Raw genomic sequence first — 26,333 nt, 5'->3', positions numbered from 1 at the left:
TGCACGGATTAAACAAGATAATCACTGTTATGCACTTAGCACAGGGCCAAATAAATGGTTCATTCTACTTCCTACACATCTCTGGAATCCACTAATTTCTCACCATCTCCTCTGCCACCTCCCCTGGCTAAGGCAACCATGGTTCCTGCCAATTTTAGCATCTCCAGTCTCTTCCCCCTCCCTTCTGTTTTCAGCACAGCCGTCAGAGCATCCATTTAAAATGCAGTTAACTATGTCACCACCCTGCTCAAACCTCTCCCATGGCTCCCCACTGCTTTTAGGAAAACTCGCAGGGTTTAGAGACTTGGCATTGAAGGGTGTGTGTCATCTGGCCCCAGGTGGCCTCTCCCACCTCATGTCTCAACAGTCTCCCTTCACTCTCTGTGTTCTGCCCATGACTTGCTGTGCCCACAATGCACCAGCCTAGCCACCACAAGCCTTTGTTTTCAAGGCCCAGTGCAATCCTATATTCTGAGTCCCAGTCTCCAATTCCGGCTTCCTTCAAATTTCAGTACCGGCTGGATTGACACGAATTATAAAAAATGAGAAATTCTTGCTCTGGGAGCTGGGATGAAACCCTAGGTCAGAACCTCCCCAGCGGTGGCCCCATCTGGGACCTTTCCCAGCACCGCTGCCAATCCCTTTGGAGTGGGGCTGACTGCCACCTTGGACAAGTCCTGTGGCATGTCTGAGCCCGCTCAGTTTGGTCTGAGGGAAACCTGGAACAGTGCCTGGCACAAAGCAAATGCCCAGTAAACCTTCACTTAGTTAATGAGATCCCAAAGGCTGGGCGATGACTACAGGCAGGGCGAGAAGCAGAAAGGAGCTGTGGGTTCTGTGCGGGAGGAGAGTGGGGTACTCTTAGGTGGTCTCAGGAAAACCAGGTGGGCCCTGAGTGGGTTCCCGCAGGCTGAGGGCCTCGCCCTTTGCTGTCACCCATGTCTTCCGTCAATGGACTTAGATTTTCTTTTTCTTAGGCAGAAGGTAGGAAGCGGGAGACAGGGTAATCCCAATTTAGCTTCCCGGAAATTCCTGATGCTGTCAGAGGACCCCTCTGCCGGACATATCACATACCAGGCTCGATCCAACCTCCAGGCCTTTCTGTTGGCAGGACTCTACTCTGAGTGTTCTTATTCTTTCCATCCCTCTGTCCGTCCTCAGGCTGACCTGACTGACCCCTTGTGGAATCTCTGACTTCACCCCCACTCCTCACCCAAGCCCCCCCCCCCCCCCCCCCGCATCCTCTCTCCTCCGCCTCCCTCCATCTCTGTCCGGTCCCCTCCCCCTCCCCCACCACCTCCACTCTGTCTCCAGCTTTTTTTGGCTGCTGTCTCTTCCTCCTCCTCCTCCCTCCTTCCCTGACGCTGAATAATCAGGCCTGGCTGTCCTGGTTTCTGGAAATATTCGTGTGTGGGCAGTGGCTCAGGGCTGAAGCAGGGGATGGATGCCTGGGGGGCGCTGGGCAGCCCCAGGCCCCCAGGACAAAGACACCGAAATCCAGGGCTGTGGTCCGTGCCTGTCTCCCTCTGGGGAAGGGAGGGCATGAGGTTTATTGAGCAGTGGAGGAAGGGTGGGAATTCAGAGGGCATGGACACAGGCCATTTCGTCTCCCAGGTCCTCCTCATCGAAGCGAGAGAGGATCGATTCCTCATCACTATACAGGGAGCTGGTCCCCTGAGCCAGCAGGTCACTGGCGGCACTGTCCATCTCGTCCAGTGTCAGGCGACACGCATCCGCAATCTCCTGCTTGGCCAGGGCCACAAAGCGTGGGTCTCGGGCGAAGAGGCCCAGGCCCTCGGAGATGAGCACCTGGGGGTACAGATGGCATCGGAGTTGGAGAGGGCACAGCATGGAATCAAAGCAGTGTGCACAGAGGGCTCAGTGTACATAGATGATACATCATCCGTGAAGGCGTGCAGGGAAGTCACTGGGGACACTGGTGCACACGCATCATGCTGAGCAGAAGTCGCAGAGCAAAGGGACAGACAATCACACGCACAATGCAGAGACCGGAGGGTTGGGGGGGGGCTTTTCCCTCCTCCCCAAGCTCCCACTTCCTCCCCTTCTCCCCCATCCCTCTTGCCCACGTCCCTTCTAGACTCACAGCCTCCACCAGGCTGTCAGCACTGCCCCTCTTGCCATGGCTGGAGTCCGGGTGGGTTCCAGGCACGTGCAGACAGGTGAAGGTGCGCAGCCGACCACTGGATTTGCCGAGGTATCCCTCCCTCGCTGCACCCTCCTCCACCAATAACAGCGGGGCATAGAGGAGCCGACCCCTTTGAGGAGGGGTTGCCCAGGAACCCTGGACCAGAATAAACATCAGGGGGATCAGGACTGATGGGGGGCATATGAGGATCTAGGACTCATCCCTGTGCCTACCTCTTTTTTTTTTTTAAAGATTTTATTTATTTATTTGAGAGAGAGAGAATGAGAGACAGAGAGCACGAGAGGGAAGAGGGTCCGAGGGAGAAGCAGACCCCCTGCCGAGCGGGGAGCCCGATACGGGGCTCGATCCCGGGACTCCGGGATCATGACCTGAGCCGAAGGCAGTCGCTTAACCGACTGAGCCACCCAGGCGCCCCCTGTGCCTACCTCTTACCACCGCCTACCCTCCGAACACAACTGGAATCAAACTGAATGCGTATAAATCAGACTTGAGTTTATTCAAGAGCATAGAAGACCTAGCTTTAAATCTGAGCTCTGCCACTTACTGGCTGTGTGATCTTGGGTAAGCCTCTCTGGGCCTCAGTTTCCGCATCTGTAAATTAGGACTAACAACAGTACCTATCTCACAGGTACAGTGAGGCTTTTGTGAATTCATTTCTTTCTTTCTTTCTTTCTTTCTTTCTTTCTTTCTTTCTTTCTTTCTTTCTTTCTTTCTTTCTTTCTTTCTTTCTTTCTTTCTTTTTTTTTTTTGGTGGGCAGCAAAGCAAAGTTTATTGAACTCCCAAAGAGGGAGGGGACCCGAGAGGGTTGCCCCCCTTTTGCTTTTGTGAATTCATACGTGCCCCATTCTTCAGAAGACATGTGATATGTTTGATGAATTCAGCCTGGGCTAACTCCACCGCTCCAGACCTCAGCACCCCATTCCCCACCTCACCTGCGCCCTGCTGGGCCCTGAGTTGCGCCCACGATGGTAGGTGCCTGGGATGGGTAAATCTTCACAACTGCCCTGGCGCCGCAGACACTGGATAGTGAAGGAAGGCTTCCGACCTGGGGGTGGGGGGAGGCATGGGAGGGCAAAGAAGAATGTCAATGGCACCCCAGCCCTCTGCCCTGTTTGCTCTTGGGGGGGCCCCCAGGATCCATGCCCACTCTTACCTGCAGGCGTGGGAGGCAGCAGACGGCGGCGTGGTACGTTGTGCCCATCCAGGTATCTCTGGGGTCTGTGGGGTGGCAAAAGGATGGGGCGCGGGGGAGTCCCTGCCCGCTCGTCTAGGTAGGAGAGCCTGTGCAGGAGAGAGGGCTGGGGGTGAGCTCAGGCCTGGGCGTGGGCGATGGGGTCCCATTAGTCCTGCACTCCTGCACATGGCTCATGGGGTCATCCTACGTGTCATGGCCAGAGTCCTTGGTGGGGATTTCCTCTTCCTCATCCTGATTCTCCTGCTCTTCGGTTCCCTTGGGCTGAGAACTTCCTTCTTCTGGAATGGTGAAAATGAAACCCCCAGAGCTTCTCCTGGGGAAAGTGAAGCAAGTTAGACGAGATCCCCCCACAGGTCCCCCTAGTATGTGGCCCTGGGCTCCTGGTTCCTTCTTGTTCCATGCCCCATCCCCTACAGAAACACTGGGCTTTGAGTTTAGTTTTTTTTTTTTTCAACTGGGAGAACTCACATAATATAAAATTAACCTGTCATCATCTTTTAATATTTTATTTATTTATATATTTATTTATTTGAGAGAGAGACTGGGGGAGGAGCAGGGGAAGAGGGAGAGAGAGAATCCCAAGCAGACTCTGCGCTGAGTGCAGAGCCCGACTCAGGGCTGCATCTCATGACCCTGAGATCATGATCTGAACTGAAATCAAGAGTCAGATGCTTAACTGACTGAGCCACCCAGGTGCCCCAAACTGTCATCATTTTAAAATGAACATGGGGTTTCTTTTAATAGATGTTTCTCATGGGAAGGACTCAGCATTTCAAAAAAATCAAAGTTGGCCTGTTGAAGAGACACCATCAACACAGGAACTGGGGCTATATTGGGGGGAGGCAAGGAGGAGGCTGTAAACGCTAGGTGTGACTTCACTTCCTTCTTTCATTATCCCCATGAGGTAAGTGCTGTTATCATTCCCCTTTTACAGGTGACAAAATTGAGGACCATGGAAACTGAGTGACTAGCCCAAGGTCACCTAGCAAATGGCAGAGCCAGGATTTGAACTGAAACTCATTTAATTCCGTGTTATGTGCTTTTTGTATTAAACCTTTGCATTGCCTTTCTCATATGAATCCCTTCTTACCCTCTGTTCCCATCTGAGGTCTTGGGTCCCTTCCATCCTTCCCAAATTTCCATTCAAAGGCCCCCTTGCCCCTGAATTTCCCCCATGTAGCGGCTAGTCCCTGCCTTCCCTTACAATATCCCACCAGACCCTTGACCATACCTGTGGCCATGGGATCCAGCCTGGGGTCCGCTGGGCTGTCTGGAATTGGGAGCCCCCCCATCGTCATCACTGGGCCCAAGGGAGAGTGAGTCTGGAGGTCTGTCCCCAACAGGCAGAGACACAGAAATCACAGAGCTCCGGCGAGATGGGGGCTGGGAGCCCATTGGGGCCTGTGGAATTCACAGGGCTGAATGTTGCCATTCATGTTACATCTAAGTCACTTGGTCAGTGACACAAGTCACTTGGAGTTTATTTCCAGTGACCTCCCTAGGGGCTGAATCTGGGTCTCACCCTCCAACAGTGGATGGTAGGTATCATATCAAGTAAACGTTTGCCTGTTGTAGGGGGGCTTCTCTGGGGGCCTCTTCCCCAAAGGCACGTAAGGAATTAAAGGAGTCTTTTTTACAATCCAGTTCCTTAGGAGGGTGAAAACTTGCCCTCACTTTGTACGTTTCCGGGTTCTTCTCGTCTTCCTCCTCCTCTCCCTCCTGCCCCTCTTCCTCCTCCTCCTCATCTGTGTCACAAGTGAGGGCCTGCCTCATCTCAGGACCCAAGTCCTGTAGGCTCCTCAGACCAGCCTGTGAGGGTAGAAAAATAGGGAAGCAAGGCAGCTCAGGGTCCAAACTCCCCCGTTCATGAGCCTGCTCCCCATGCAGGAGTGTGGGGTGCGGTAAAGGGTCCCTCAGCCACCCCTGACCCTCTGTGAGTCCTGGGACCTCTGTTTCCTCGTCTGTGACATGGGTTCCACGAGATCCAGAGGGCAGTCAGCCTCAGCCGCAGTGCTCCCACATACTCCCACCCACCCAGGCCCCTCTCTGAAGACCTGAAGGGCAGAGGAGGTACTTGAGGGGGCCTCGCTCCCTAGAAGCCCCTTTTCTTTCCTCCGCCTGAATTTGCGGAAGTAGTCCTGGATCAGAAATGTGGCGTAGAATTTGCCCACGGTGACCTCTTCCTCTGGGGGCAAGGGAGAAGAAGCAAGGTGATATAGGGGTCCTCTGTTCCCCCTACCCACAGCATAGACTCTCCTTCGCCGCCCCCACTCCATCCAGTACTAGTTTTGTGATGGTGAGCAATCATTTGACATTTGGACGGGCTCAAGGAATTGGGGTGGAGTTAGCTCACCGTCAGCAGGGGGGATGACCTCATCTAACAGCTTCTGCTTCATCCTCTTCCAGATCTTTTTGATGACAATCCGCAGCTCCTGATTGGCTTGTTCCAGGTTCCCTGCATCAGGAGAGGATGTGGGGCATGAGCCAATAGGAGGAGCCCTTCACAGCCACTCCTTCCCTGTTGGAAGGGGCTTCACAAGCTTCTACCGCAGTCAACACACCACCCCCATTGAACAGGTGGTAAAACAGGCCTGGAGAAGCCAAAGTCACTCATTTTGAGGTTCAGAGCCAGGAGCCAGGCCCGTCACTCAATGAGATTGATCCCTGCATCCTCCCCAGTGGCCCTCCTGCTCCTGCCCCTTCCCCATCCCTCCCATGCACCTTCTGTCTTGATCTTCAAGGATGTCCGAACCAGGGCAAAGAGTGTGGCATTGAATGTCACTGTCCCATCTGAGTTGAGGGGCATGTTCATCGCCACAAGTCTCTATACACACCAGGGACATGGAACCCACTTTGAGCAAATGCCAGGGATGAAGACATTGGATGCCCAGGGGCAGAAACCTTTGAAGATAAAACCAAACACACCCTCCCCACCCAAGACAGGGTCCCTGTCCACCCCTGCCATGTGGTGGACAGCCCTCTCAGAGGTGGGGCGTGGGCAGGGGCACAGACCTTGCAGGCCACTCTGTGTGGGCACAGCTTCCCAAATCCCAAGGGGGGCTGGATACGTCTCAGCAGGGCAACCACATCCAGGTGCTTGATGCGGCCCCTGAGACAGGTGGGGGTGGGTGGGAGGCACCGCTGGATTGGAGATACCTCTATCCCTTTCTGAAGACTCCACCAGCTCATCTCTAACTCCCCCCACCCTGCCCCACAACCCACAGCCTGCCAGGGAAGAATCCGAGGGCAGTTGGGGAAGACAGAGGTCAGAGGCAGTGGGAACCTTGAGGCATCTATTGACTGGGTAATGGGAGGTACAGGTCAGAGGTTCTGGGGCTGGGGGACTGGGTGGGGCAGAGCAATCCCAGTTCTGTGGTTATAGGCTATACTTGGCTCCAGGGTCATATTCAGACCAGATCCTCTTGAATTCATCAAGGTGATGAGGGCCCAGGATGGACCAATCTCTGGTTAGATAATCAAAGTTATCCATGATGACAGCCACAAAGAGATTTATGATCTGTGGGCCAGTGAACAGTGGGGGTTAGGTGAAGGGCAGAGCCAGGCGTGGGGGGTTGGTGGGACACTGAGGTAAACTTATGGTTATGGGGTCACGAGTCCCTGGGTTGATCTTATCAGACCAGCCCTTTCACCCGCTCTGAAGACCTGGGCTCCCCACCTTGTCCCCAGACCCCTCAGGGCCAGCCCCCATGGCAGTGGTGGTGGTTGTGGGGAAACCGTCCTCACCAGGAAGGCACAGAGCATGAAGAAGCTGATGAAATAGGCGATGGCAAAATTGCTACCACAGGTAAACTCCTCGCCAGGGCTGACGTCAGACTCAGGGTCACACCGATTCCCGGGAAGGCTGGCGAGCATTATCTCCTGCCATGCCTCACCGGTGGCACACCTGGGGGTCACACAAGGGGGCCATCCTGGAGGGGAGGCTATGAAGTCATGGCAAGTGGCATTGTGGGGAGCTGGAAGGGTGAGAAGATGATCCACTTCTTGCCAGGGGTTACATCTGGCACCGATCGATTCCATACAGCATTTCAATATTTTAAAAGCTGGTGTGGCCATGATGATGACAGTCATGTTCATCGGGTATCCCCATTTCAGTCCCCATGTTACTGATAGGGCACTGAGGCTTAAGAAGAGGATATACCTGACAGCTAGAAAAAGGATGGCTGAGGCTAGATTATTACACAAGATCCTTCAGATCAGAGCCATAAAAGGTCTCAGGCAAAATAAAAAGCCCCATGCTGCCCTGTTATTTCTACAGCTCAGGCATTCTGGGGCCCAGACAGGGTGTGTGGGCACCCAAGGGCATGCTGGGGACCAAGATGACAGTGGAGGGAGCGTAGATGTCACCTGAACAAAAGCAGCACAGCCTGTGGAAAGGTCTGGAAGTTGTTGTTTCGGTTGATCTGTGTGCCATCCTGAAGAGCCACCTTGCCAAACATCTGTGGGTGCACAGGGCATGTGTCAGAGGGGCAAACCCATGCCCCCACAGGTTGTCACCCATTTCACAACTTCTAATACTCCAAAGATCCTCAAAACCCTGACCTGCAGGCACTGCTGATCCCATTTCACAGACGTGCGGACTGACTCAGTGTCATCCAGCTTGTCTTTCAACCCACCCCCCCACTGTAGGTGAATTCCTACCCAACACCCCTCAGCAGAGGAGTGCCTGAGAGATGCTCCCTAGGGTCCCCACTTGCCTGCATCCCAATGACTGCGTAAATGAAGAATATCATTGCGATGAGAAGAGCCACATAGGGCAAGGCCTATGGGGGTGGAGAGGAGGATAGATATTCAGGTCCAGGCAGAGAACCGTAAGCCCCAGAATACACTGCTCCCTCAAGCCTGAGCCTGCAGAGAGATGTGGCCCATCCCCAAAGTGCCTGTGACTACCAGTGTCTCCCAAATGTGGACGCGGTATTAAATACAATAGAATAAGGTCAGTGAGGCCAAGGCATGTTGGGAACTGGGAGCCTAGAAAAATAGAGAAAACCAGAAATGGTAAATTGCAGATGGGTATGGAACACTGGGAGATGTAGTTCTTGGGGTGGTAAAGGGACAGACTGAGAGGTGTGAGATGGGGGTGAGGGGTGGTCAAAGGGATGGGTGGGGGTTACCTGGAAGGACTTGATGAATGTCCAGAGCAATGTGCGGATTCCTTCACCTTTACTGAGAAGCTTGACTAGCCGCATGACTCGGAAGAGGCGAAAGAAAGTGATGGAGATGCGGGAACTGTCCTCAGAGCTCTGAGGTTGGGAGTGTGGTAGGTATGATCAGTCTACATTTGCCCCAGCCACCTCCCTGTCTCATGTCTTGGCCCTCCCAGTCCCCAAATCCCTCAGAACTCAGGCCCCAGGATGGTCAGGTAACCTTTCTAAGGACTCTCAGGAAGAAAGGAAGGGAGGGTGGGTGTGGAAAGAAGCATAGAGTCCCTGTTGTGAGGTGGGGGCTACCTCGCCAAGGTGACCACCGTTCTGAAGGGAGATATGGCCAAGACAGAGGTGACAGAGGAGAGGATGAGATTACAGGCCCGAAGGGAGCAGGAACAAAGGGAGAAACGATGTAGCAGATATGGGGGATGATGGTAGAGTCATTATTCAAGGGATGATGGAGAAGGTTATATGGTAGTGGATCAAGATGGTTGTGGGAAAAGTTGGCAATGAGGGCAGAAGAGAAATGAGAGAGTACATGAAATGATGGCAGAGAACCAGTGGAGCCAATGGAGGAAATGATGGAGTCAGTGGTTTCATGGAGATGATGGAGATTAGAGAACCGGTGGAGGACCCAATGGAGAAGCCGGTGATGGAGACATGGAACCAGCACCATTGTCAATGGAGGTGATAGAGCCATGTAGTACCCAGTGGAGGAGATGATGGAGCCAATGGTGGAGTCAGTGGTGATGACAGAGCCGTGAAAGACCCAGTGTCGGAGACAGTGGAGTCGTTGGAGGAAATGGAGCCAATGAAGTAGCCAGAAGAGACGATGGAGCCAAAGCAGGAGTTGGTGGAGATGATGGAGCCAATGGAGGGGATATAGAAGCAATGAAGGAAATAACAGAAATAACAGGAGAGTTGTTTTAGGAGATGGCAGAGCCAGAGGATAGGTTGCAAATGGAATAAGGGAGCTGGTGGAGGGGGACTTTGGCTAAACCCGACAGGGACTCGGGAGATATGGAGCTAGAGTGAGGATCACTGAGTCTTCAGGAATAGGGTGGAGGTAAGTGAGAGGCACCTACTCATATGAAAGAAAGCCCTGGGGTTGAGGTGGGGGAAGGTTGGGCTTGTGGAGAGGCCAGTCCTTACGTTGACTTCAGTGACGGCAATGTCCACTACACTGCCCACCACAATAAGAGCATCAAATGTGTTCCAGGCATCGGTAAAGTAATGCTGTAGGCAGTAAAAAAGTCTTCTTAGAGCTAGCAAGCTAGCATAGGGGGCCAGTGGTAGGGGATATCGTAGAGGCAGGGCCCAACTTGGACCACATGATGGGCCTGCATCTGGATCCCTCTCACTCCCTGGTCTCATGAGCAGGGGCAGCCACCAAGGGCTGCCCCCCGAGAGCTCAGCAATGAGCTCCACCCCCAAGGAATTCACCCAGTGCAGGTGAGGCTAGGGCAAGGAGGGCACCTTAGGTTTGAAGGCGATGATTTTGAGCACCATCTCAACGGTGAAGAGGCCAGTGAAGACCATGTTGAGGATGTCCATGGCGTAGTTAAAGGGAGCAGTCTGTTCATAGTGCTGGGAGAGAAAGCCAGGTGTGAGGACAGAGCCTGAGTCAGAGACCTCTCCACCCCCAACCAAATATTTTCTGGCTTGGACTGAGGTGAGTCTGGAGACGTGGTAGCACTGTGCGTTGGCCAAAACCCTCACACTGTCTGTATCCCAATATGGATATTGGAAAGTCCAGCTCTCGACTTCCTAGCTTTCCTTGCAGCTACTTCTGACTAGTGAGACAGAAACAGAAGTCAGCTTCCGTGAAAACTATTTTTGCTCTCCAATAAAAGGCTTAAATGAGGAGAGCTCCCTGGTGCAACCTTCCCTCCTTTTTCCTGCCTTGAATGTGGTTTTGATGCCTGGAGCTGTGGCAGTCATCTTGTGACCATGAAGCAACAATCATGAGAATGAAAGCCAGCTTGTTAAGAATGGTGGAGGAGAAAGAGCCTGGATACCTGATGAACAATGATCAAACAGCCTACCTCTACACTTCTTGTTATGTGAGGTAGCTACCATATTTTGTTGACTCCAATATGCACATCTTTTCACATTTGGAATCTCTGAAATTGGGGTGCATTTCACAATCAATGGCAACTTACAATGGTCACCTGCCATTATCCCCACATTCTTATATCTCTTAAGTCAGGATGCAACTTCCAATTATTGGCCTTAGATTTGAAGAAATGTGGCAAATATTTTTATAGCTTAAGTCTCTGTCAGTTGGGGGTTTTGTTACTTGCAGCCTAAAGCACTCCTAATGGTTCCCAAAGGATTGTGTGGACAGAATAGGGTAAGGTGTCTGGCAGGGGTCAGGGTGGGGAGCTCAGACCTGCATGGCTAGAGCAACCGTGTTGAGCAGGATGAGCAGGAACATGAGGTACTCGAAGGCAGCAGAGTTCACAGTGGCCCACACACGATACTGATGTGGGTTCTTGGGGATGTAGCGGCGGAGTGGCTGGGCCTTGAGGGCGTACTCCACACACTGGCGCTGCATATGGGTGCAGGGCATGAGTGAGCAGTGGGATCCCAAGGCAAGGGGGTGGTGGGGAGGGGTTGGAGGTCATAAGGTGAGGGGCCAGAGGTCACCTGGTTCTTGTCCAGCTCACAGTTTTGGTACTCCTGCTCGCCCTGGGCACGGAAGGTGATGATGACAAAGCCCACAAAGATGTTCATCATGAAGAATGCAATGATGATGATGTAGACAATAAAGAACACTGAAATCTCCACGTGGTAATTATAGATGGGGCCCTTGTCCTCTGCGTTTGCATCGATGGCCTTGTATAGTAGACTGGGGAACCAGTGGGAGTAGGTGAGGAGATAGCCAAGCCCCCTGAGACCTGTCCCCAGACACCTTATAACAGACACTCTAGAATCTCCTGCTTGGCACCCCAAAGGCCCCAAATCCCCTGACCTAACCACCTGGGACCTCCATGCATACCCCAAGCGACCCCACCTAACCTCAAAGACCCTTAAATCTCCTGTATCAGCCCTCTGGAGACCCAGAGATTCTCATACAACCCTCTAGAGAATCCCCACCCCGGTCCTCCAAGACCCCCAAATCCCTTAAGTTCCCATGGACCCCTAAATTCCCTTCTTCAGGCGCCTGGAGATCCCCATGCAGCTCCCCAGAACTCACCCACAAGCCCCCTGAGATCTCTAAGTCATGTCCCATCAACTTGAATTCTTTGCTTTCCTTGCTCCATCTTCCCAAAGATCTTCGACTAGAACCCCAAAGACTTGTACAGCTCTCTGAAAACCCCTGAATCTCCAGCTCCGTCTCCTCTGAGACCTCCTCCAGTGCCCCCCTCCAGACCTCTACCTGGTCCCCCCCCTAAATCCTACCCAGTCCTTTTTAGACTTCCTCAGAGACCTCTAGCCTTCCTAGAGACACCCCCTACCCAGTCCCCAAAACACCCCCAGCAACTTCTGGAGGACCCCCACCCCGTCCTCTGATATGCTTACCAGTCCTCAAAAAACCCTATCCAGTCTCAAGAGACCTTTATCACATCCCAAGGCACCTTCCCATCCGTCCCAGCCTAGAGACTCCTGCCCTGTCCCCTGCCCATCCCTGGGGCCCTGCTCCTTACGCAGGCCAGCCTTCGAAGGTGGAGACAGTGAACAAGGCCATCATGGCTGAGAGGACATTGTCAAAGTTGAAATCACTGTTGACCCAGAGCCGCTCCCGGACCAGGGGCCGTGATACATCTCCATCAGGGTAGACAAGGAAGGAACCCCTGTGGATGTTGCAGACAGGCTGGGTGGGTGAGCAGGGGTGGGAAGTTGGGGAAAGAGGACTGGGGTCTCCAGCATGGAGGCAGCAGGCCATAGTGGTGAGGCTGGATAGCCGGGTTCAAATCCTGCCCCCCCCCCATTTACTGGCTAGGTGACCTTGGGCATTTAACCTCTCTGAGCTTCAGTTTTCCCCATCTATGAAATAAGGATACTAACAGAACATATTTCCTGGCTTGTTACAGGGTTAAGTCACTCAATGAGAATAGTGTCTGGCACATAGTTGGTACCATATATGTTAGCTATCACCACCATTATCATCATCGTCACCTCCCAGGAAAAAGTAATACTAATAATCAACATTTATCAGCCCAAAGTATATGCCAGGCACTGTGCTTAGCTTTACATGTAGAAACTTTACATTGTAATACACACTCCAAGTAGTAACTCGTTTACTCCTCGCAGCAACCTTGTGAGATCGGCACTCTTTTCATCCCCATTTTTCAGTTAAGGAAAATGGGACTCAGCAAGGTTGAGAAATGTACCCAAGTCTCACGAGATGAATTTGAACCAGGAATGCCTGACTTCAAAGCCCATGCTTTTAAACACTACCTTCTACAGGAATTTCAAAAAGGAAGCCTGGGACTTCGTAGCAGTGGCCATGGGTGGGGGGAGTGTTTGGGGATCTCTGGGGGGTCCAGAGTAGAATGTAGGTAACTCTGGAGAATGTGGAGAGGGGTTTGGGGAGGTCTGGGGGGGTCTCTTAGGGCTTGGTGAGATCTGAGGGCCTCTGCAGCTCTTGGGAAAGTTCTGGGGGTGTATTGTGGGGCCTTGGGGAATTCAGGGGGTTTGGGCGTCCTTGATAAAAACTGAGGGAGTCTCTGCAGTTCTTGGGAGGAAGCTCTAAGGGTTGCAGGGGACTTGGTGAGATCTAGGGGCCTATTTGGCCTTTGGGAGGGGTTCCGAGCTCCATGAAGGGCAGGGTTTGGGGCACTCACTTGCATTCTTGGGGGGTGTGTTTGGCTTCATCAGTGCATCTGTAGAATTTCCCCTGTAGGGAAGATATTTGTCAGGCAGGTTCACCCCTTACTCCCCACCTTGACCCGTGCCCGGGCCTCCCTCCAGTGTTTCCTCTCACCTTGAAAAGCTGCACACCAATGCAGGCAAACATGAATTGCAGGAGCGTGGTCACAATCATGATATTCCCAATGGTCCGGATAGCCACGAACACACACTGCACCACGTGCTGCAGGCACCCACAAATATGGTTAACGAGACTGCAGGCCACAGCAGCCAGGGGGTAGGGATTCTGGGTGTAGATGGTGCTCAGGCACTTGGGCTGGGGACATCTGGTCATGGATCAGGGATATGTGGTCAGGGCCATGTGGTCAAGGGGCAGTGATATGGGTCAGGGCCATGTGGAATAATGTTTACCGGGAAGGGATATGTGGCTGCATTTCAGGAACTTGGGTCAGAGAAATGTGGCCATGGGTAAGGAATTTATAGTCACTTGTAAGGAACATGGGTCAGGCCACGAGATCAGTGGCCCGGGATGGGTGGTTACATGTTGGGTCCAGGCTGTGTGGTCATGCATCCGTGCAAAAGGCCAGTCTGATTGGAGATCCTGGCCCTAGGAGTGGGGCAGGGTATGGGTCCTGTGGGTTTGGGTGGGGTCGGGTTACCTTGAGTCCCTTGGCCCTGTTGATGGCTCGGAGAGGCCTCAGTACTCGGAGTACCCTCAGAATCTTCACCACTGAAATGGCGCTGGAGCTGCGGAAGGGTCAGTCCTCAGTCCCCGGCCCAGGTTTGGCCTCTGCTCTGGGAGGAATGGAATGGGCAGGGGGTGGGGAGGGTCACTCACTGGATGCCAAAGGAGATGAGGGACACGCTGACCACCAGCAGATCCAACAGATTGAACCAGCTACGGCAGAAGGAGCCTCGGTGCAGGAAGGCCCCAAACACTGTCATCTGGGGGAAGGGGAGGGGTATCAGGCTAGAGAGGGGAGGAGGGTATGGAAAAAGGGAGAGGTGGGCTGTGGGGGCAGGTGCAGGGTGGTTTGGGGCAACTGGGGGTATGACTGGGGGCCTATTCATTACCTTTAGTAGAATCTCCACGGTGAAAATGGAGGTGAAAGCATAATCAAAGTACCCCAGAATCTGGGGGGTGAGAAATAGGGGAAGCCACTGAGTCATAGCTGAGAGGAATCCTAAGGGTATGTGTGTATATGCATGCACGCATGCATACCTTTCTGTAAGTTTCGCTGTCCCTCCCTCTCCCTCTCCTTCCCTCCCTCTCCTTGTGCCCATTAGGACACCCCTGGGAGTGTTCCCCCAGCCCCCAGCCAAAGGCTCACGTGGTTACGGAAGGAGTGGGCTCGGATGGGGTCCTCAGCGGCCAAGGACACACTGCTGAGGATGATGAACACGAGGATAAGGTTGGTGAAGATATGGTGGTGGATGAGGGTGTGGCAGGCCTTCCTCAGCCTGGGGAGTGGGGAGTGGGCTGTGGTCAGAACCCAGAACCACAGAGTTGATTGGGAGAGCCCAAGGGAGACAGCTCAGCCTCTTTTGCATCAGGCCGTGCGCCCCGCCAGAGGCTTGGCTGCTCCCTGGCCCTCCACCTGCCCCAGCCCCTCCTGCCTCGGCCCCCCACCCACTCCCAGCACTCACGGGTTGGTTTGGCTGAGACAGAAGAAGGCACTACCCTCAGGGATAGGTACCACCTTCTCCTTGGGGACAACTTCCTGCAGGAGTTCCACACGCCCTGCGCCTCCTTCCTCCTCTTCCTCCTCCTCCTCCTCTTCCTCCTCCTCCTCTTCTTCCTCCATGCCTGGCACCAGAAGAAGACCAAAAGACAGACAATTAATTGGAAAACCTATGTAAAGCACCTAGAATAGTGCTTGTCACGTGGCAAATTCTTCCTATCTCCCTGCCAGAATGTCAGCTCCTCAGAGAAGGGATTTTAGTCTGTTTTGTTCATTGTTGTGTCTCCAGCACTTAGAACAGTGCGCAGGACACAGTAGAAGCTCAGGAAATGTCTGTTGAATGAACATCACCATCCTTGCAATCCAATACACACTATTTTGTAATAAAGGCTCTGAGAAGTTCTGCAGTAAAACAGAAGTGTTTCTCTTCTTTAATCTCAGCGTCCCAAATGTTGCTGGCCACACCAAGCCCATTACTTTTATTTATTTATTTAAATTCCGTTAGCCAACATATAGTACATCGTTAGTTTTTGATGTAGTGCTCAATGATGCATTAGTTGCGTAGAACACCCAGTGCTCATCACATCATGTGCCCTCCTTAATACCCATCACTCGGCTACCCCATCCCCCCACCCAGCTCCTCTTCCACTGCCCTCAGTTTGTTTCCCAGAGTCGAGAGTCTGTCATGGTTTGTCTCCCTCTCGGATTTCTTCCCATTCAGTTTTCCCTCCCTTCCCCTATGATCCTCTGTGCTATTGCTTTTGTTTCACCATATGATAACTGTCTTTCTCTGACTGACTTATTTCACTTACAATAATACCCTCCAGTTTCATCCATGTGAACGTAAATGGTAGGTATTCATCCTTTGTGATCAAGCCCATTACTTTCAAGATGATTTCGGAAAAGGCTTCTCCTCAGAAAGGAAGATCTCAGGGGTCAAGAGCTCTGTCTGGGTGCTGTCTCTAAGGTCCCACACTTCCTCCACCTGGCCCTGCCCACTTGCCTGCTCCTTCATTCTTTCTGCCCTCCTCTTCCTCATTCTCCCCACCAGGCACCTGGGGACAGAAAGATGGGGGTCACTGATGTTGGGGGAGACACTATAAGATGGACCCAGGGGAGGCACGGAAGGAACAGAGTAATGGAAGGATGCACAGGCACAGGATGGGAGTTAAAGACACACACACACACACGGACAGGTATTGGTGGTAATGGGAGGTGTAGACAGTGCCCAGGCTTCTAACTCACCAACACTCCATTTTCCTGTGTGAGAGCTCCCTCAGTGCTCTTCTCCCTGTGAGAGAAAGGGGAGTGATTGCTAAGGATTACGGCAGATAGGCGAGGCTGAGGGGGGGCGTCAATGCAATCAGAACAGACCTGTCTGAGGTCCCATAGAACCTCCCTGCTTCTGCCCTCATTCCCACAGTCTGTTCTTTTCACAGTGGCCAAAGGGATCCTGTTAAATCTTAAGTCTGGCACATTCTTCCTCTGCTCACACCTCTCCCATGGCTCCCACTCACTCAGAGCAAAAACCAAAGTCCTCACCATGGCCCAGAATGTCCCCAATGGTGTCTCCCTATTGCCCCATTTGAGCTCACCTCATACCACTCTCCTCCTTGCTCACCCCACTCCAGACTCACTGGTCTCCTTGGTGTTTTATTGAATGTGCTGAATGTGCACCTCAGGACCTTTGCACTTGCTGTCCTCTTGTCTGAAGCACTCTTCCCCCAGATATTTTCATGGCTCACTCTCTCACTTCATTTGGGTGTCTGTTCAACTGTCACCTCTGTGTAAAGGCCTTCCTTGACTACCCTAACCAAAACAGCAACTTCCATTTCTCTCTATTCTTTTTTTCCATTTTCTTTTTTTCATTATATATCATTAACATATATTTAATTATGTTATATATTCATTTGTTTGTATTTTGTTTGCCTTCCCCAAATAGAATGTCATCCTCGTGAAGGCGACGACTCTGTATACCTTGACCCCTGTCATCTCCTCAGTGTCTAGAACATGGCCTGACACAAAGTAGGTGATCAATGAATGCATGTTGAATGAATAAGGACCGACAGGTTGGATCTGGGGATATGGATTGCCAGGGTGACCGAGGCATCTCTGGTGGTGTGGGATGTATGTGTGGGGACCCAGGTAGGGATCCCAGGGAGAGACTGTCTTGGGGGCGGAGCCAGACATCACCTGCCCTTGTCCTTGGCAGTCCCTTTATCTCCGCTGGCCAGGTTATCCACAGCAATGGCGAGAAACACGTTCAGAAGGATGTCTGGGGTGAGCTCAGGCTGCAAAGGATGGAGAAGGAGCCTGCCTGTGGACTGCCCACATCCCCTTAGCTACCCCCCGTTCTACCATCACCCAGCCCCTCAAGGCTCCAAGGATACAGTTGCCGCAGATGAAGAGGATGATAAAATAGACACACACCAGCATTCCTGGGAAGAAGGGGCCACCATAGGCCATGATACCATCATACATGACCGCGTTCCAGTCCTCACCTGTCAGGATCTGGGGGTGGGAGTTCACTGTGAAGCTCTTTGGGCCCTCCCACACCATGGTTCCCCCCTCCCCACCCGACCCACCTATCCCATGGTCTCCAGACCCCACCTGAAAGACAGTGAGGAGGGCCTGGGGGAAGGTATCAAAGGTGCTTCGCTTGGTGTGGGTCTGGTCAAAGTTGAACTTGCCCCCAAACAGCTGCATGCCAAGCAGGGAGAAGATGATGATGAAGAGGAAGAGGAGAAGCAGCAACGATGCAATGGATTTCATTGAATTGAGCAGTGATGCCACCAAATTGCTCAGAGATGCCCAGTGCCTGCAGCAGAGATGGAAGAGGCGGGGTTGACATGTCTAGTGGTGAGTCAGAAGCCAGGGCAGGACTCCAGCTTGCAATGCGCTGGGGGTGGGCCGGGTCAAAATGAGCTTTGGAGTTGGGTTGAGGTGAAGATAAGACGTGAGGGGAAGGTTAAGTTTGGGGTTAGGGTGGGCATTGAGGGTGTAATGAGAGATTTTATGGAAGTTGATGAAGCTAGAATTGGGTTTCAGGTTGGGACTGGGATTGGGGTTAGGGGTTAAGAGACTATTTGGGGTTTCAGATGACTGAGTTGGGGATAAGGCTGTGGTTGAGGGTTGGGATAGAAGAGGGGAGAAGGATGAGACTGGATCTGGGTCTGGGGTTGCAGCTGGAGATAGGCTACTGGTTAGGAGTTAGGGAATTGGGGTTGTGGTTAGTGATGGGGATTGGCTTCGAGTTAGGGATGAGATTGGAGTTGGGGTTGGCCTTGGGATTGGGTGTTGAGGCTGTAGATGAGCTTGCATATGATGAGTGGCTAGAGGTTGGGGTTGGAGATGGTGTAATGGTTGCGGATGAGTATGGAGGTGAGTTCAGAGATGGGGCTGGGAATAATGTTTGAGCTGGAGTTGAGGTTGAGGAAGGGGATGGAAATGAAGTAGACACCCTCCCCAATGGACTTTAATCTCCACGAGGTGAGGGGAGCCTGTGTGGCTCAGTCGGTTAAGCATCCGACTCTTGATTTCTGCTCAGGTCATGATCTCAGGGTTGTGAGATCGAGCCCCTCGTCAGGCTCTGAGCTAGGCGTGGAGCTCGCTTAAGATTTTCTCTCTTTTCCTCTCCCTCTGCCCCTCTCCCCCCACTCATGATCTCTCTCTCTCTCTCTCTCTCTCAAAATAATCTCCATGAGGCGGGAACTTGTGTCTGCTTTGATTCCTGGTGTTTCTCTAGGGCCTGGAAGAGTGCCTGGCACGAGGTAGGCACTCAGTGGATATTTGCTAAATGAATGGTGAGGCAGATAGTCACTGGAGCTGGGGAGGGGGCTGTTAGGGCTCTGCTTGGGGCCCCAATCCTCCCCTGCCCCACGCACCTAGTGACTTTAAAGATCCTGAGGAGGCGCACACATCGGAGCACTGAGATGCCCAGGGGCTGCATGGCGCCCACCTCCACCAGGGTGGTCTCCAGGATGCCTCCACAGACCACGAAGCAGTCAAAGCGGTTGAAGAAGGAAGAAACATAGGCAGAGGGGCCCAGACCGTACAACTTGAGAAGCATCTCCACCGTAAAAAGACAGAGCAACACCTTGTTGGCATACTCTATGGGGAGAGGGGCAGAGGTGACTGGATTGGCCAGTTTCCTCTGTGACGTGTAGGGCAGTAGGGGCCATGGGGTGATCTGGGGTAGCTGGTATCGGGCCAGACACAGGCTGGTGGTAGGGCGAGGGTTAGGGATTGGGGTGAGTTTGTAGGTCAGAGTGGGTGAGGTTTTGGAGGGCTTGGAACTGGGGTGAGGGGCAGAATCAGGGTGGGGGCCTCGGTCAGCCTCTATGAGTCCAGGAAAACTCCACTTCAAAGGTAGTGTTAAGAGTCTGGGGTTTAGTTGGGATTGAGGCTGGTTTGAGGCTTGGGGGTCAGAAATGTGTTCAGTATTCAGGTTGGGGTTGAGATTAAAATGAATAACAGTAAGAGCTAACACTTCTAAAATGTTAGCTTTATGTGGACCAAGCCATGTTCGAAGCACTTTTCCCTTTAACTCACTTAATCCTTCCAACCACCCCATGAAGTGGATACGATTACTAGCCCCATTTTGTAGATGGGGAAACTGAGACACAGAGGGGTTAACCTGTCCAGACAGTGTGGAGTTAAGATTCTGGACTCTGGAGCCACCTGCCTGGGTTTGCCACTCACTAGCCAAGTCCTGGGATTAATCATTTAATTCTTCGGTAGCTTGGTGCTCAGTACTGTGTGCCTTAGTACTTGCTTCACATAAGGTTTCAGTGAAGAGAAATTGGGTTAGTACATTCAAAGTGCTGAGAACAGAGCCTGATGCACACAGCAAGTGCTCCAGAAGTGTAAGCTACAAGGTGGGGTGGGACAGGCTAAGGTTTCCGCGTTGATTAGGGCAGGAAGGCATCGTCTGGGGGTCTGAGGAACCCCAGAGATCCTGGATTTGGGTTTCTAGGGTGGAGGGAATTGGGGGCTGGGGAAGAGGGCTGGCAGTCTGGCGGCGGGGGCGGGGGCGCACCCTGGATCTGGGTGAGCCACACGGGCTGCCCGTGGTGCTCTGAGGCGATGGTCAGCGTGTTGAGGAAGACGAGCAGCAGCACGGCCCAGTAGCAGGCGGTGGACTTCACAGCCCGCCGGCAGCGCGCCCGGAGGCCCCGGTTGGCTCGGCGGAGGCGGCGGCTGGGGGAAAGGCAAGCCCCCTGGCTGAAATCAGCTACCTAAGCCAGGCCTGGGGGGCTCAGGTGGGGTGGCCTGGTGGTCATGGGGGACTTGGAGGTGGGGCTCACACAAAGCCGGGGGCCCAAGAGTCTCGTAACTTTCCCAACTCACCAGACCCTGGTTTTCATGATCTTGTTTCTGGAAAAGAGGAGGATGGAAGGTGGGCGTCATAAGGGACTAAAGGGCAGTCAGTGGCTGGGGTTGGAGGTCAGGGGCTGGGGCCAAGGTTAGAGGGTAAAGTAAGGATGGGGGTTGGGGTCTGGACTGGGTTCTGGGCCGGCCAGGGGGCCAAGGGCTGGGGGCCCTCACAGGCAGCGTGTACAACTGGCCAGAGCCCCCTCCTCTTCTTCCTCATCGCCTGGGGTCTCTGTCATCGAACCCGTGTCACTGGCTGGGAGGCTGGCTGCGGGCAGGGTGGGAATAGAGGTCAGCACACGAAGACCCCAGGGTTCCCCCCTTGGCTTGCTCCTCCTTCTACCCATCCCAGCCCGCTCCCCAATCTGGATGGACCCCCACCATGGCTGCTGGTGGAGCGGGTGGAGTGGCTGAACCAGCGCAGACGCCCATGTCTCCTAGTGGTCAGCTCTGCCAGTTGGGGCCCTGTGGGACGGGAAGGACAGTTGCGGAGTGTGGCCCGAGGCCGGGTTAGGGCCGTGGGTGCGTGGGTGGGGCTGTTATTTGGAGTCTTTGCTCTGGGTACAGTCCGGGAAGGGTGTTCTGTGTCCTAGGCTGGAACTGGGGGCTGGGCCCAGAGTTGTTGCCAGTTGGGGTGGGGTCTCAGGAGGGTAGCCCACATGTGAGGCATATGTGGGGCAGGGAATGGGCCTGACTGGGGGTGCCTACGGGGGCCGGCCCGGCCCTCTTCGGCCATAGAACCGAAGTTGCCGTCAGCTGAGGGGTCTTCGATGTCCAGCTCCTCTGCCTGAGTGATCCAGTCCAGGTAGCCTCGCAGGTCCTCCTCCAACTGCTGCTTCTCCCGCAGCTTCTGGAAATCCCCTCGTGCTTTGGCCTTCTCCCTCTCCTTGGAGAACTCCCTGAGGGAAGAAGTTGGAGAGCTAGGTGGGGGAAGCACCCTGGCTCCCTTGCCTTCACCACTCCAGCCCCACTGGCCTCCTTGCTGTTCTTGGAATATGTCAAGCACATTCTAGCTTCGCACTGGCGGTTCCCTTTGCTTGGAGCCCCCTTTCCTCAGATATCCACACGGCCCATTCCCTCATCTCTTTCACATTTCTACTCAGATGACACCTCAAGGAGGTCTGTCCTGACTGTCCCTATCTGTAATTGCAAGATTTGCCCCTTTCTATCCTTAGGCTTCCTTTCTTTCCATAGCACATATTCCGTATAAAACACTACATATGTGAGGCGCCTGGCCGGCTCAGTCGGTAGAGCATGGGACCCTTAAGCTCAGGGTTGTGAGTTCAAGCCCCACATTGGGCGTGGGGCCTACTTGAAATAAGAAAAAATTTCAACAACCCCCTACACATATGTGGGGGGGGTGGGGTGGGGTGTGTGGGTGTGCAAAAACACAATCTGCTGTGTATGTTGCTATTATCTGTCTCTCCCCACCAGAATGTAACATCCAGGAAGACAGGGATTTTTGTCTTTTATTCCATTCCTAGAATGGTGTCTTGCACACAGTAGATGCTCGACGTTGACTGACCGAATGAAGGGGTATTTCAGATGGGTTCTGAAAGGATGCCTAGGAGTTTGCTAGGAAGAAAACAAATGGGACAGGGGCTGAGGGGCAGTATGGGGGGAGGTGTCTAGGCTCCTCACCCACTCAGGACACCAAGCACAAGGTTGAGGACGAAGAAGGACCCAAAGATGACGAGACTCACGAAATACACCCAGGGCAGCTCATACCCCATGGCATCCTGCATCTGGGGAGAGAGAGGACATGCATCTCTCAGGATACACAGATGCTCTCGCCTGAGCTTAGGGAGGAAAGGCAGGTGCAGTCTCGCACTGTGTGCCCGTCGTCCACCTCACCCAGTAGAGCACATCGGTCCACCCTTCCATGGTGACGCACTGGAAGACCGTCAGCATGGCGAAGAAGAAGTTGTCGAAGTTGGTGATGCCCCCGTTGGGCCCTGCCCAGCGCCCGCGGCACTCGGTCTGGTTCAGGGTGCACACACGCCCGGATCCCGAAGACGCGCAGGGCGACGGGTCCTCCTCCGCTTCCACGTCTGTGGGAAGACTGGAGCTTTGGGTTCTGAAGCCTGCCGACCCACAGTGCCTGCTACCCTGGAGCCCTGCCCACCTGAGAAGTTCAACTCAGGGTTCGAGATTCTTCTCAATCGAGGGCAGCTGTAAGCTCCTAACTCTGCTAGATCAGGATTCTGAGTCCTAACTACAGGTATCTGGGGAGTGGAACTGTAAAACTTGCGGTGGAATCTTGTAAATAACCGTGAGCCGTGAGCCTGGGGGAGGAGTCTTGTGAATTGGGAAGGGTGTTTTGAAAAGAGGGCGGGCGCAAGGCTTGGGCGGGAGTCTGGATAAAGGGCCTGAGAACTTGGGACCAGTTCTGGAGGATGGAGTCCAGCGCCCGGTAGGGTCTTGGCCTGTGGGTGGAGTCTTGTGACGGGGCGGAGCTATTAGCAAAAGGGCGGCTGTAGCCCGGGTTTGAGGGCGGAGTCTTGAATAAAGGGGTGGAGGCTTGTTATCTTGGGGGGGTGGAGCCTGAGCCTCGGGGTGGAGTCCTGTGGATTTGAGTGGATTTTTCTGAGAACAGGGTGGGGGGCCTAGGAACCAGTGGAGGGGGGTGTCCCGTCCCGGGAGGGGTGGAATGGCTGACCAGATCCCAGGAAGTAACATGTCTTGTGCATGCGTCCAAGGAACAGCTCGAGTCCGATGATGGCATAGATGATGATGACGAAGAGCACGAGCAGTGCGATGTGCAGCAGCGGCACCAGGGCCTTCATGATGGAATTGAGCACTATGTGCAGGCCTGTGAGGACAGAGGGGCTAGCTAGGTCGGCCTAACCCCACCTCCGTCGCCCCTCCCCCACCTCCAACCTCCGGCGGCGGCGTGCCACTCACTTGGGACCCCAGACACCAGCCTCAGTGGCCGCAGCACCCGAAACGCCCTCAACGCCTTCACATCGAAGCCCCCCGGCTTCCCCCCGGTGTGCGGGGTGTCCCCCGGCCGACCAGGGCCCTGCTCCAGAAGCACGCTGAACAGCCTGATGGGGTAGCACGGGATGAGGAGGCCGAGGTCGGGCCTTGGGACCTCCCTCCACCCCTCCCTTCTCAGAAAAGCACAGGTCCCCGTAACTGGAAGTGCGAATAAGTTTAAAATATGTTAATATTCCTGATTCTGGCTGCCAAATGGGGGCAGTCGGAAGCAGATATTTCCCTGAGCCCCGAATTCAGCGGGCCTTGGGTAGGAAGTTGAACTAAGGTGGGGGTGTCCCCTGCAGACGCGCACCCGACCACAACGATGATGAAGTCGAGTAGGTTCCAGCCATTGCGGATGTAGGCGCTGGGATGGAGCACTAGCCCATAGGCCACAATCTTGAGCACGGTCTCCACAGTGAAAATCACAAGGAATACGTACTCCACTTGCTCCTGAGGGCGGAGCCGGGGGCGGGGCGGGAGAGTGGGGGGTTATTTAGGGGGGGCTTGGGGGGGGCGGGGAAGGGAAGCATAGTCCGGGATCTAAGGTTGGCTGGATAGGAGAGGGTCATCTGAGTCAGCGAGGAGCGGGGATGGGGGGGCTTGAAGGGTTGTGGTGTGGTTCTACTGGGGCTGTATCCGGCTTGGGGTGGGGAGGGGCTGTGCGAGCCTCACCAGGTTGTGGTTGGCAGTGTTGGAGTCATCTTCTGGGAAGGGGATGTAGACCCCCAGGGCTACACAGTTGGCAAAGATGGTCAGCAGGATGAGGATGTCGAAGGGCCTCAGGTGGACAGTCAAGGACCCAGGCGGGTAGGTCTCAGCCTCCCCACATTCCCTTGGGGCCCTCCCCATCCAATGCTGACGCTTGACCCAAGGCGACCAGCCCTGACATTCCCAACCCCTGCCCTGACCAAGGCTTTGACTTTGAACCCCCTAGAAACCTTAGCCATCCCAACTCTTGCTTTGATTTAGTCCTTGACTCTTGACACTCCTCCTCCTCCCAGTGCCTCCACCTCTCTCAACTCACCCTCTAATCCCGTTCTTGACTCTTGATCCCTAGTGACCTCAGCCTTCCTCCATTCTAGCCCTAACCTAATCCTTGACTCTTGATACCCTGGTGACCCTCACCCCTGAGCCCTGCCCCTGGTCTTCCAGGATGCTTCCACTCCACAATGCTGATGCAGGACCGCCGCAAGGGGTTGGCCAGGGTGAGGCAGAAGAGCGCCCGGGGTGACCGCTGAGCACTGGCCACTGCCACCGTCTTGTGCTTACTGTGCTGAGTCCTTCGCTTAGGGGTCTCCAGGCCCGCCGCCCCGCTGGTTTCTTCGCCCCCCGATGTTGGAGGCCCAGGGCACAGCCCCCATTCAGGACCGGGGCCTGCCCCATTGGCTGGGCTGGGCTCTGGGGTGGTGTCTGTGTGGAGAAACCGAGTCAAGGAGGGAGGGGGGGTATTGGGGCAATCATGGTTGCCTCCTTCCTGATCCCATCCCTGTGTCTGGGGGAAGGAGAGAAGAGCATGTAAAATTAGGGAGAGCTGGGGGCATGCCTGAGTTAAGAGCTGGGGGGTAAGAGTTGGTGTTGTAATTGATTGGGGGTAGAGAGAATTTGTAGAGAAGGGAGGGCGAGATTACATTTCCAAGTAAAGTAGGCTTTGCTGTTAGACTTGGTAAGGAGTTTAAATTGGCATGAGGTAGGATTAAGTTTATAGCTGGAGGCAAATTTAGGGTTAAATTCGAATGGTGGATTTTGGATTGGATTTAAATACAGGTAGGAGTGGGGCGTTTGAGTTGGGATTAGAATTAGGATCAAGGTTAGGGTTAAAGTTAAGTTTGGATGGGATTTGAATTTGGCATTGGGGTTTCCAGCTAAAACCATTCCCAATTCCTGTGGCCTTGTTCTAGCCTCTGAAGGGCAGTAGGTTGGCTTGGTTAAGATCCCCAGTGTCGGATGGGCAGTATGGGGGGAGGTGTCTAGGCTCCTCACCCACTCAGGACACCAAGCACTGCCGACCCGCAGTCCCTGCTACCCTGGAGCCTGAAGTTGAAATCCTGACTCGACCACTTGGTAGCTGTGTTCAGCCTTGGGAAAATTATGCACCCTCCCTGAGCTCCAGTTTCCTTATCTGTGTAATGGAAAGAAAAGAGTACCTATGTTGTAGAGTCGTCGTGAGGATTAAGTGAGTTCAGCATTCAGAACAATGTCTGGGACAGAGTATTATTCCCATTTTGCAGGTGAGGAAGTTGATGCAAAAAGGGAGGTGATTTGACGAAGTGCCTGAACTGGGATTCAAACATATGCAATCTCTGACTCCAAGCCTTCATGACTTACTGCCACGATCAAATGTGTTCATTCTCTCTCTCTCTCTCTCCCTCTCTCTCTCTCTCTCTTTAGTCCTTAAAAATTGATCTGCGCTCTTTTTGGAGAGTCAGAGACCACTCATTAACAGTATTGATATCTAGATGTTGGGGTTGAAGTTAGATGAACTTAGAGCTCATACTAAGGGCTGTATCTACGTTGGAGTGGGCTGTATCTACGTTGGAGTTTCGACTCTAACAGGGGTTCGCTTTCTGGTTTGGTAAGGTTCGTGTTAGGATTGAGCTTGGGGTTGCCTTTGGAATTGGACTTGGGGTGGGCACTAGGATGGAGGTTGGGGCCAGGATTAGGGTTGGGATTCAGTTGGGAACTAAAGCTGTGGATGGGGCTGGGAGGCCATGGGGGCAGGGTCTGAGTCAGGCCGAGCGTCAGGATTTAGGTGGCAGTAGGGCTATGTTTCGTGCTGGCTGGGGTGGAAACAAGCTGATGTGGTTCTGGTCCCCTGGTGGCTCTCTGGGGGTGGGGTCCTGTTGGGCAATAGATGGGGCAGAGGGGCAGAGGGTAGAGCAGAGCCTAGGCTTGCTCCAAGGGTCTGCAGGGGTGGAAGGCTGCTCTCACCTTTCCCGCCTTCAGATGCCGACAT

General features: G+C 53.7%; 1 protein-coding gene across 3 annotated transcripts; it reads right to left on the bottom strand.

Annotated features, from left to right (window-relative positions):
• Positions 1-1,578: 1,578 nt before the first annotated feature.
• On the bottom strand, positions 1,579-26,333 carry CACNA1F (calcium voltage-gated channel subunit alpha1 F). Of its 3 annotated transcripts, none has more exons than XM_028113459.2 (48): positions 26,272-26,333; positions 24,538-24,555; positions 24,053-24,158; positions 23,691-23,830; positions 23,303-23,445; positions 23,058-23,210; positions 22,253-22,449; positions 22,040-22,143; positions 21,107-21,297; positions 20,780-20,863; positions 20,573-20,666; positions 20,375-20,401; positions 20,064-20,224; positions 18,910-19,135; positions 17,636-17,843; positions 17,416-17,536; positions 17,219-17,300; positions 16,271-16,316; positions 16,029-16,080; positions 14,991-15,150; positions 14,675-14,804; positions 14,418-14,477; positions 14,182-14,288; positions 14,003-14,090; positions 13,459-13,566; positions 13,319-13,371; positions 12,179-12,325; positions 11,178-11,379; positions 10,921-11,079; positions 10,005-10,115; positions 9,681-9,764; positions 8,832-8,852; positions 8,496-8,624; positions 8,079-8,144; positions 7,729-7,820; positions 7,108-7,267; positions 6,753-6,880; positions 6,376-6,472; positions 6,085-6,187; positions 5,717-5,818; positions 5,418-5,548; positions 5,038-5,172; positions 4,595-4,764; positions 3,551-3,676; positions 3,322-3,449; positions 3,101-3,213; positions 2,105-2,302; positions 1,579-1,809 (listed from the first exon to the last, which is right to left on the bottom strand). In XM_028113459.2, exons 1-48 carry the CDS (start codon positions 26,331-26,333, stop codon positions 1,579-1,581), a joined length of 5,754 nt encoding a protein of 1,917 aa, XP_027969260.2. The 3 variants fall into 3 exon arrangements, with proteins under 3 accessions (XP_027969260.2, XP_027969258.2, XP_027969259.2); XM_028113457.2 differs by having other exon boundaries at positions 24,538-24,790; positions 26,309-26,333; XM_028113458.2 differs by having other exon boundaries at positions 21,140-21,297; positions 24,538-24,790; positions 26,309-26,333.

This window comes from Eumetopias jubatus, unplaced genomic scaffold, assembly GCF_037043125.1.
Source record: "Eumetopias jubatus isolate StellerSeaLion01/CBP00866 unplaced genomic scaffold, mEumJub1_p1.0 scaffold_11, whole genome shotgun sequence".
Classification (NCBI taxonomy): domain Eukaryota; kingdom Metazoa; phylum Chordata; class Mammalia; order Carnivora; family Otariidae; genus Eumetopias; species Eumetopias jubatus.
The sequence above is the reverse complement of the archived record's forward strand: the minus strand, read 5'-3'. Positions and strand labels throughout refer to the sequence as shown.

What these genes read in the sequence shown, in the direction of transcription:
- CACNA1F (XM_028113457.2), bottom strand. Translation starts at nt 26,333, where the DNA reads ATGTCGGCATCTGAAGGCGGGAAAG. An exon ending in ATGTTACTTCCTGGGATCTG is followed by an intron (nt 22,450 to 23,057) that starts GTCAGCCATTCC and finishes GTCTTCCCACAG; the next exon opens with ACGTGGAAGCGGAGGAGGAC. An exon ending in TTGGTGTGCAGCTTTTCAAG is followed by an intron (nt 13,372 to 13,458) that starts GTGAGAGGAAAC and finishes TCTTCCCTACAG; the next exon opens with GGGAAATTCTACAGATGCAC.